Source organism: Budorcas taxicolor, chromosome 18 (genome assembly GCF_023091745.1).
Source record: "Budorcas taxicolor isolate Tak-1 chromosome 18, Takin1.1, whole genome shotgun sequence".
In the NCBI taxonomy this organism is placed as follows: domain Eukaryota; kingdom Metazoa; phylum Chordata; class Mammalia; order Artiodactyla; family Bovidae; genus Budorcas; species Budorcas taxicolor.
Window position 1 is genome coordinate 9,983,195 of NC_068927.1, and position 10,946 is coordinate 9,994,140.

Below are 10,946 nucleotides of genomic sequence, written 5' to 3' on the forward strand. Positions count from 1 at the left end.
GAGTGCGGAGGCTCTCTGCCCACCACCAGGAGCCTGTAACTTGGGGCCCCGCCTCCATTCTCCCTGCCCAACTCCCGACAGCCCTGAGGACACACAGTCCACAGGCAAGTGATAGGAGTCTGTGTGCTGAGCACGCAGTGTGGCCGCACACAGGGCGCGCTGCGTTTAGTCCCTCGCCCCACCTGGACACAGCTGCACCTGGAGTCCCCCCACAGAGGAGGAATTCCGCTCTAGAGGCCCAGACTCTGCCCACTGGCACGTAGCCTGCAAGTGGCAGCGGAGGGCACGCACCCGAGGCTTCCCAGCCCCAGAGCTAGTGATTTGAAGCCCCTCTGGGGTATGGACGTGGACTCCCCAGCAGCTGTCACCTGCTTTCTCTGGGGCTGGCCACATCCCCCCCGCTGGGTTCTCCCCAAGGTCTTCCAGCTCTGGGCTTCAGAGCCCCCAACAGTGGCAAAGTGGGGAGAGCTCAGTGGGAACGGTAGTCACTGGTACAGGTGGAGCTCCGCACCACCAGGTTCTGGAAGGGACCGGATCCTTCTTGCTCCCCCAGGCTAAGCTGCCCAACCTGAAGGAGGTGGACGTCCGCTACACGGAAGCCTGGTGAAGCTCCCATCGGCAGGAAGCAGTTTGCAACCGCAACTCACAACTCCTGACTAATAGCCGTAGAGCAGCGGGTCTTGGGGTCCCACCCCCGTCCTGGCTGTGAGATAGATGGGGGAGTCTTTCTGGGGGCAGAGGGCGGAGGGGGGAGGGGGGGAGGGGGGGTCCGTAAGCACGCCCAGCCCCCGCCTGATTCTTTTAGCTTCATAATCGGAAACCTTGACCTGATCTAAAACGGACTTCATAGCAACCAGAGGAGTGGCAGTGGGTCGGGGAGAGGGTGGGGGTGGGGGGCTTGGGGAAGGGGGACCCTTTGTGGATTTTCTTTGCCTTTGTGTTCAATGCCGCGTGGGAACAGTCAAGTCCGACCCCACATCACATGACCCCGCTGGGCCCAGAGGCCGAGGAAGGACCTGTCCTCCTCCGAGGCCCGCCGAGAACTCACCCCGCCATCGCCATCGGACAAGACCCTGTCCCGTCACCCCACCGTCCTGTGTCCTCGCCATTGCTATGCAAAGTGATTCTTGTTGTACATAAGATTTAAATAACGCGCCTATTTAAGAAACGTTGACAAATTGCAGGTCTGGGACCTGCCTGTTATTTATGAAGTCTTTGACCCGCCCGCCCGCCCACCTGCCCGCCGGCCGCCCCTGGCGTGTAGTACTGTACAAACCAGTCAGCTGGTAGTGGTAGTATTCTTGTTATTTTTTTAAAGGAAACAGATGGAAAAGAAAAAAAAAAAAAGAACCTCCTTGGAAAATTAATTGCTTTTTTTGTAATGGATTCTGTCCGCTAATGCTCTCTTGTCCGTCCTTCCCTCTGCCCGCCACGCCACCTCGCATTTTCTATTCCAGAAGTCTCCAGTTTCCTCACGGGGTTTGGGTCAGACTGGGGGAGGAGAAGTGGGGTCCCCACATTGTCGTCTCGCTCCTCTAAGGCCCCAGTTTCCTCTTGGCCCCCTTTTACACATCTAGAGGGGTGGGGTGCTAACCTGTTCTCCCGTCGTCCCATAAGAGAGCTGCCCCCACCCCCTCCCCTGGAGCACGCCCGTCTCTGGTGGCCTCTGCTGTCCCCCTCCCGACTGAGACTCTGCCACCCGTGGCCTCCCCGCCGTCCTGTGCCTCCTGTGGTCCCTCATGCATGCCCGCCTCTCTGCATGGTCTCTCGGGAGAAGAGAGACGTCTCCTCCACCGGCCTGACTGCCCACCCCACCCCACGAATGTGACCACTGCGACACAGACTCCCTCCTGCCCTTCTCTGTCCCCCTACCTGCCCCAAAGACACACCCACCTCCATTTCTTTTATAAACAAGCCCTCACTGTACAGAACAGCCCTCATGGTTTACTTGGGGTCCCCTCTCCCCCAAGCCCCATCTTCTGTTGGTTTAGCACAAATACCCCTCTCTTTCAGCACCTCCAGACCTAACCCCCAGTCAATGTAATTGTTTTATATATATTTAATCTTATTCAATGGAAACCATGCTTTTGTCGTTTTATACTTTGCTAGGTAGACTTTATTACCCCCCCCAACTATGCCCTCATTTTTTTAAAAAAGGAAAAAAAAAAGAAATTGGGTTTCAGTCTTAATTCCTTTTCTGTGCCAGGTTTGATTTCGTGCGTGCGTGTGAATGTGTTTCGTTTCGTGTTTTGTTTTTGTTGTTGTTGTTTTCTGTTGTTTGGTTTTATTTGCTCCCCTCTGGTCCCATACTTTACAGCATTCTGGTGCAGGAAGAAGCAGAAGCAAAAAAATAAAAAATCTTAAAAAAAAAGAAGAAGAGCCGAGACATGCCACCTTTACCCTTCGCACTGTTGCTTTTCCTGATGGTTAATACTACTGTCACGTAGCTGTGTTCAGAGATGTGAAAAACTTTCAGGCAAAAATAAACTGTAAGTGACTCATTGACATCTGGCCTTTCTGTGTGGCTTGGAGGGGGCCTGGCGTGGGGACAGGAAGGGCCAAGACCTAGGCCAAGAGTTGGGGGGCTCACAGCAGAGCCTCTATACCCTGTGTCCAGGGCTCCGCACCCCGGCACACTTGGGAGCCAGTGGGGCCACCCTGGGCATCACACCCAGACCCCCAACCGCTACCCAGTGGATTCTAGGAGCACCCACCCCCACCCCAGCATACAGAACAACCGAAAATGTCTCCAGAGGGTGCCTAGCGCCCCTGGGGGACAGTCACCCCAGCAGAGAGCCTGGCTGTCCACTCGTGCCGCCGGACCCCTGGGGAAGCTCCAGCCCAGCGAGGTGCCTGGCAAAATGCAGGGTCTGAGCTGGGGCCCTGGGCTCTGCATTTTTGAGGAGCTCTGGGCGACATGGATGCCTCCACCCACCCTCCTCTGTCCCCTAACCCCCTACACCATCTTCCAAGCCCCGAGGACACTGCCTTGCCACACACTTGCTCTCACTTCCCAAGGCCGCTGCAGCTGACCCCACTCGGCTGACCCGCAGGACACCCTCCAGCAGATCAGGGAAAGCAGGTGCCCTGCGGGAAGCTCACGACAGCCCCGGACGGGTGGGGCCAGCGGGCGGGCTTCGGGAGCTCCGGTCCTCAGGCCAGATGGGCCGGTTGTCACGAAGGCCAGCTGCAGGCCGGGACGCAGGGCCGCGAGGCACCGCAACCCGCCGCCTTCCCGCCCAGCAGAGGCCCTGGCTCAGCAGGCACTCATCACCTGGCAGACGAAAGGGAGGACCGTGCCGGCGACCGGCCTCAGCCCTCTGCTGTCGCCTCGGCTCCTCTGGCTGAGCGGGGAGAGTGCAGACTACCAGGGGAGGCAGGGCCGGGGAGAGGGTGTTTCCTCCCCCCTGCTGTTCTGTCAGGGGCATCCTCTTCCCTGAGCTTTGATTCCAGCTCCCAGCACAAACCCCACCTTCAACCTTGGCCTGGCAGGATCTACGGGGGTCCCAGGAGCCTCACTTGCTTCAACCCCACCCATCCACGTGCCTGAGAGCGCTCGACCCCACCCACCCACGTGACTCTCAGCTCAACCCCGCCCGCCCACGTGACTCCGCAGCTCTTAACTCCGCCCACCCACATGCCTCACACCCCCTGAACTGGAATGCCCTCCGCTTGCGGAAACTGAGTTACACGATGTCTTCCCCTTGTCCCGCTGGCCTGCACGTGGAGGCAGCCCCTGCTGCAAGTCCCTGGACCTCAGTATCCCTTGTCAGGTCTCCAACTGTAGCCCTGCCCAGCACCCCCACCGCCAGGAGTTGGCCCTTCCTCATACACTTCGCACAGCCCACCAGAGTGGGCCTTCTGTTTCACGCCGAGACCCTGCTTTCCTCCACCAACACTCAGGCAACCCCCGCAGCTGATGTGAGTGCCCCAACTAAGAGCCCAGTGGAGCGCTGGGCCCTTGAGATGGGGAGGGACGTTCATCAGGAGATTTCAGGGCAAATCCTGAATTAGGGACAGGGAGAAACACTCCAAAGAGTGGCTGTTGGATTAGTGGGAGCTGAACTCTGTGGTCTACAGGTTAGCTTGATGCCCCGCTCACAGTGACTGCTCCAGAGTGCGCTGTCTTCCAGTCACTTAGGCTACAGTGTGAATGGTACACCCTGGAGTCTTGCCAAGTGGGAACCTGGTTGGTATTTGTGCCTGCCAGACTGCTCTGAAGTTAAGCTGTGCTAGAAGTTTCTCTGAAGGCCCACAGGGAAGGGGATCAGAGAGCCTTGGAAAAGGGCCTGGCTTCATTCATTCACTCACGCATTCAACCATTCTTTGTTGAACACCTGCTTCTAGGAGGTGCTAACAGGTTCCAGACAACATGCTAGAAGGAGCAAGAAACGTGGCCCTTGCCCTTTGGGGCCCCATGACCTGGAGCATGCTGGCGAGGAGTCAGATTGCATTGATATCGTGTGGCAATGGCAGTGACAGGAAGCTATGGCAGGCACAGAAGGTGACAGCTAACCCAAGCTTTGGAAGCCGGGAGGGCTTCCTGGAGGAGGTGGCATTGTTGACAGTGAAGAATGAGGACATATGTCAAGTCATCAGAGAGGAAAGGGGCGTGTGCAAAGACTGGAGTGGGATCTGTGTTGGGAACTGCAGATGGAGAGCGTGGCGGAGTGAGGGGGGACACAGGAGGGACTGTTATTTGTTGGGGCTGAATTGTGTCCCTTAAAAAGATACTGAGGGGGAAGGGGACCAAAAAAAGAGATGTTGAGGTCCTAACCAACCCCTGCCCCCAGTACCTAAGAGTAAGACTGTATTTGGAAACAAGGTATTCCAATATGACTGGTGTCCCTGTAGAAAGGGGAAGTTTGGACCCAGAAGTAGACATGCACAGCGGGACATCTACCGGATGAGACCGGCACACGGAGAGGGCCATGTGAGGATGAGGCAGAGACGGGAGTGAGGCCTCCTCCACAGCAAGCCCCCAGAAGCTGGGGGGAGGGGCCTGCAGCAGACCCTGCCTCGCAGACCTTACCGCCACCTTGAGTTCGGAGTCCTGTGAGAGAACACGCCTCTGTTATTTTAAGTGCCCCCCCACCCCTAATCCATGCTGCTTTCTCACAGCAGCCCTGAGACAGAGTACATCCGTTTCCCTGGGCCACCATGCAGAGTGCCCCAAACCCCGTGGCTGAAAACCCAGAGATGTATTCTCTTGTTTCTGGAGACCAGAAGTCCAAACTCAAGATGTCGGAAGGGGGCCTTCCTTCCCTTCTCTTCCGGCCCCTGGCTGGCCACTGCGTCGTGTCCATCCCTGCCTCTGCCCCATGTGGCCCTCCCTGCCTCTTCTCCACCGCACCCCTCCCTCTGCCTTTCTCCTTCAAGGACGTTTGACGTTGGATTCAGCGCCCACTTGGATAATCCAGGGCTTCCCTCATAGCTCAGACGGTAAAGGATCAGCCTGCAATGCAGGAGATTTCTGGATTGGGAAAATCCCCTGGAGTAGGAAATGGCAACCCATTCCAGTACTCTTGTCTGAGAAATCTCATGGACAGAGGAGCCTGGCGGGCTGCAGTCCACAGGGTCACATCCTGGATAATCCAGAGTGATCTCACGGCCAGAGCCTTAACACATCACCTGATCTGCAAAGAAGTTTTTCTTTTACCATACAGGGTTCCAGTCACTGGTTCCAGGTGAAGGCACCTCCTGGGGCCATTATTCCACATGCTTCACAGTGGGGGCGAGACTAGCCATCGTCTCCTTAGTCGTATTTAGAAGCCTGGGATTTACCCCGAGGGCTCTGAGAGACTGTTAGGACATTGCAATTATCTTACTCATTTTCTGACAAAGCATGTATATAGCCCCTCCTACATGCCAGGCACAGCAACAGAGTTTTGTAACTCTGAACCCATTCACTCCTCCTGCCAAACCTTTGAGGCAGGTGCTAACATGATCCCTCTTGACCACTGGGGAAATGGAGGTCAGGAGATGCTGCATCCTTCAGTCAAGGTCATGCAGGGAGCAGGGGACCAAGGCAAGCTTATGACCCAGGCATTATGGGAAGATCTATCCACCGCTGGCTGCTGAATGGATAGGGCTGAGGCTGGAGCTTGGACTACAGGGAGAAACAAATTCACGAGAAGCTTAGGAGTAAAACTGCAGAACGTGGGGATCGGTATGAGGGAGGGCCAGCGAGAAGTGAAGGAAGAAGTTCAATTTCTTGCCTTGTTTCCTTCCAGAAGCTCTGTGAGCTCCAGAATTGTACCTCTGCCGGGCAGCAGCCCTCATGGCAGGCAGGGCTGGTGTGTAAACCCTGGCTCTGGGTCCTGGTGCGGGCAGAGAGCTCCAAGGCTCCTGTCCTTCCCTGGAGTCCTTCCCTGGGGTTCATCTCCAGCTGCCCCCAGGGTTCTCTAGCTTAAGGCTTCCTACCCTTCTCCTCTCACTTTCCCGTGGTTCCATTTCTGGTTCTGGGGTCACTTCCCACATAAGCTTACCTGGGTCGGAGGATATCATTGTTTTAGAGCTGACTTCTGAGGAGGCCCCAAACTAAGATTGCCTGACTGTGCCAGGGGTCAGAGGGCCAGGATGGAGGGGAGCGCCTCCATGACAGACTGGGAAATCCCTCCCAAGGGGACCAGGGCACCCGGTATTCCTGCCACGTCCTTGGTGACACAGGCGCTGCTGAGCTTTGCCAGAAGGGCTCTGCAGCTAGGGTCCCCAGAGCCAACTTGCACCCATTTTCAGAGGTGGGGATGGCAGCTGATGGGAGCTCCCAGATATTGCTGGTGGAACTAGAAATCGGTTTGACTGCTTTGGGAAGTGTATCTAATCAATACTAAAGCTAAACATCTGTCAACACCATGACCCCGGAGCTCTGCTCCTGGGGAGACAGCCAAGAGGGCCGAGCTCACATATCTGCCAGAGACACAAACAAGAATGTTTAGAGCAGAGTATTCATAATAGCCCAGAGTGGAGACACCCTAATGTCTGCTCGCAGGAGAATGGGTAAACTAGCCATGGAACAGATACACAGGGGACGACGCAGATGCCTCCGTTGATGGGAGGAAGAGTGAAGACACCGTGGCACATCCCCATGATGGGGTTCTGCAGCAAAAGTGACCCGACAGACACATACAGTTGGGTAAATGCACTGGGCAGGCGTTATGTTGTGCAAAAGGAGGCAGACACAAATGAGGGTTTGCGTGTGATTCCACTTATATAAAGTTCACGAACAGCCACAGATCCTCAGTAATTATACAGGTCACAGGAGTGGGTATCTCTGCAAGGGTGGGGATCATCACTGATCAGGAAGACAGGAGGGAATCTTCTGCGGGTGATGAAAATTCACTGCATCTTGATACACAAATATTTGTACACATGGAGTTCTACACTTAAGACTTGTGTAGTTTACTGCGTATGTACACATCAGCTTTTTTTTGTTTTTGGCTATGCCGTGTAACTAGCGGGATTTTAGTTGCTCAACCAGGGATCAAACTTATGCCCCCTGCAGTGAAAGCATGGTATCTTAACCACTGGCCCACTAGCAAATCCCAACATCAACTTTTTTTTTTTTCCAAGATTTTTTTTTTTATGTGGACCATTTCTGAAGTCTTTATTGAATTTGTTTTACAACATTATTTCCGTTTTCTGTTTGGGGTTTTGGCCTCGAGGCATGTGGGATCTTGGCTCCCCTATCAGGAGTCGAACCGGCATGAGGTGCATTGGAAGGTGAAGTCTTAACCACCGGACTATGAGGGAAGTTCCTCAGCATCAGCTTTTAAACAGGAGCAGCAGGTAGAAATAGTCCACAAGCCCATTCATAGATGAACAGATAAGTAACCGGGATGCATACTCACAGTGGACTCTTAGCCACGCATAAGAAGGAATAAAGCACCGCTGCCTGCTCCAACATGGGGGAACCTTGAGCTCAGCACATTGAATAAGCCAGACACAAAAGACCACCTACTGTGTGGTTCCGTTTATCTGAAATACCCAGAACAGGAACGTCTATACAGACAGAAAGCAGATTAGGGTTTACCAGCACCTGGGGTGTGACCGGAGAAGGCAATGGCACCCCACTCCAGTACTCTTGCCTGGAAAATCCCATGGATGGAGGAGCCTGGCGGGCTGCAGTCCATGGGGTCACGAAGAGTCGGACACGACTGAGCGACTTCCCTTTCACTTTTCACTGTCATGCATTGGAGAAGGAAATGGCAACCCACTCCAGGGTTCTTGCCTGGAGAATCCCAGGGACGGGGGAGCCTGGTGGGCTGCCATCTATGGCGTCGCACAGAGTTGGACACGACTGAAGCGACTTAGCCGCAGCAGCAGCAGGGGCGTGACCACTTAATGGGTGTGGGGTTTTATGTGTGGGCAGTCGTATGGTCAGGCCAGCCAAGAGGGCAGCTTTCTCGCTCTCTCTACCTGCCCTGCCCGACCTGGGCCTGCTTCACCGTTAGCTCGCACACACAACTTGCCTTCCTACACGCTTGCCCCAGGCCCCAGCTGGTGATTATGCTTCTCAAAGGGGCCGTGCCCTGACCCCGGAAGCAAAGCCTGCCGCCATTCTTTGCCCCCCTCCAACCCCTGCACTTGGTGATTGTCGCTCCAGGACCGTTACTTCAGACAGGTAAGCTCCCGCATCCACTAAATTTTCACGTCTCTGTTGCTGACTCCCGGCTCTTTCGTCCTGTTTTAAAGCTGGGCAAGTGCAGGGTTTTTTTGTTCAAGTGCAGTTCTTACAGGTCTTATGGGCCTGCGGGGTGTAGGGCCTTGCAGAACCTTTTAGGCCTGTGGGGTGCAGCCCAACGTTGAGGAAAAATTTGGGGAACTAGATAAGCGGTGGTGATGGGCGAACATGGTGAGTGTTCGAAATGCCATGTTAAAGTGATATCTTGAATTTTACTTTGGTGCCAGTTTTTTAAAAGCAGCATCAAAACAGAACTTTTTAAATGGAAAGGTAGCTGCTGCTCGTCTCTGCTCTGTCTGGTCTGGGGAGGGTGAGGGGTGCATTGCCAAAAACTTGGCTCCCTGTCCACCGACGCCAAATAAAAATACGGAGATGGAGTTTGGAGGAAATAGAAAGATGGCTTTAGTCCTCTGCTGGGCAAGGGGAGGACACAGCAAACCAGCGCCTCGAGGACTGTGCCCCCTCCCTAGGAGAACCGAGAGACTTTATGTAGCCTGGATTTCAGGCTTAGAGTAAATGATAAGGCGCCAAGTAATGAGCGTCTTGCATCTTTCTTCTTCCCACGTTACTCCAAAGCAGTAACAGCTGGCATCAGGCAGCTTTGTCCGTTTGTCTCTGCGTTATTGGCCTGCGACCTTCTTTCTGAAATGCAAACCATTCTAAGGGGTGATTTGCTACAAGAGAATGTAGGGTGTAATGTACGTGGTATCGGGGGTGATACGTTTCCTTTGTGAAGGACAATTCTAGCTACAGACACTGTAGGTTAGTAACAGTTGAACTAGGAGCGATTAACTCTGATTAACTCCTGTCTCTTCCCTAGCCTGTTCACTCTTTCTTTTACTTTCCTTGTTCTCAAGAGAGGGGAAACTTCTTTTGTATTTTTGCTGCAGCAGAATGTCACTAATGCCACCATGACATTGTCTGTTGGAGCCATACTTGTCCATCCTTATGAAGCCTCTTGGTGAATGGTTGTGTCCCTGCCTCAAAAACCTCTCTACTGCCATCTGCTGGAAATTGTCATAGCAAACACACAAGTTTGTATAATAAACGTGCGTACTTCTCAATGTGGTGCTCTTCTGCACAGCTGTACATGGCGGACAGGTGACTGGGCTCTGTTTCTCACTGTACTCTATCCAGATGTGAATGGGTCCTCGAGCACCTCAAGGATGACCTCCCTCTGTTCCACACTAATGCCCGGTAAGTCTAGCCTAGGCTAGCCTCTTCCAGGTTTGTCAGGGAGATGAAATCCACATGGTCCCTAGTTCACTCATCAGTACATTGAAACCTGCCTTTCAGAGCCACCTCCAGAAGCGAAACGTTCCCCAGGGCACTTCTGGTTATCACAGAGGCAGGAGGTTGAGAATGGGCTAGAAGGTCTTGTGGACTTAAAAGTATTCACAGCCTCAAAGCTGAGACTTCTGTTTTATTCGGTGGGAATTTTTAGGACTTCAAGAAGACAGCATCTCCAGTAACACTGAGAGAACTGCTCCAAGGAGGTGAGGGGAGGAGGCCCGTTATATAGATTTTTGTAACAAAGGGCAGGTAGTCTGAACATCAAAGAAAAAACAAACAGGCAGATATTCCCAGTTAAGGAAGTTAGTGCTTTTCTGTGCGTGGGAAAACTCGGGGCTCACTGAAGTCATTCCTCTGATATGTGCATGCTAAGTCGCTTCAGACTGTTTCCATTTCTCTACTCGCTCAGTCCTGTCTGACTCTACGACCCCATGGACTGAAGCCAGCCAAGCTCCTCTGTCCATGGGATCCTCCAGGCAAGAATACTGGAGTGGGTTGCCACGCGCTTCTCCAGGGGATCTTCCTGACCCAGGGACAAAACCTGTGTCTCCTGTAGCTCCCACATTGCAGGCAGATTCTTTACTGCTGAGCCACGGGGAAGGCCTTCCTTTGACAGGCCCCTCACCTCTCTGGGGCCAGCATCCCGCCGTCACAGTTTCCTCCGGGCTCACTGTAGGGAGTGGCTGCCGTCCGCTGGATCTCAGGTATTCTTTTCCTTCCCAAGTTCCCTCAGGCTTACCTGCCTCTGTTGGGGCTGCAAATCACTGACAGGAAACGTTCAGGCTCCGCCAAGCTCCTAGCCATGGGCACCTTGGCTGTTTTTTCTCTGTTGTAGGGACAACGAGCCTAAAACATGCCTAAAGCACTGGGCTGTGTCTCATCTCTCACTTGCCAGGATTTGCCAGGGAGGGGAAAGGGCTGTGGGATCCAGTGGGATGGAGGTTCAGCCAAGAGGACTCTGTGCTGGGCA

General features: G+C 54.0%; 1 protein-coding gene across 2 annotated transcripts in view; it reads left to right on the plus strand.

The window, feature by feature from the left end:
* The window catches only part of CMIP (c-Maf inducing protein), a 204,568-nt gene extending 203,844 nt beyond the window's left edge, over window positions 1–724 (plus strand). For both annotated transcript variants that reach the window (XM_052655861.1, XM_052655862.1), the window contains one exon: window positions 554–724. In XM_052655861.1, the coding sequence (XP_052511821.1) occupies window positions 554–607 (54 nt within the window). In that variant the 3' untranslated portion in view covers window positions 608–724. The remainder of the gene's footprint in view (window positions 1–553) is intronic.
* Window positions 725–10,946: the final 10,222 nt, after the last annotated feature.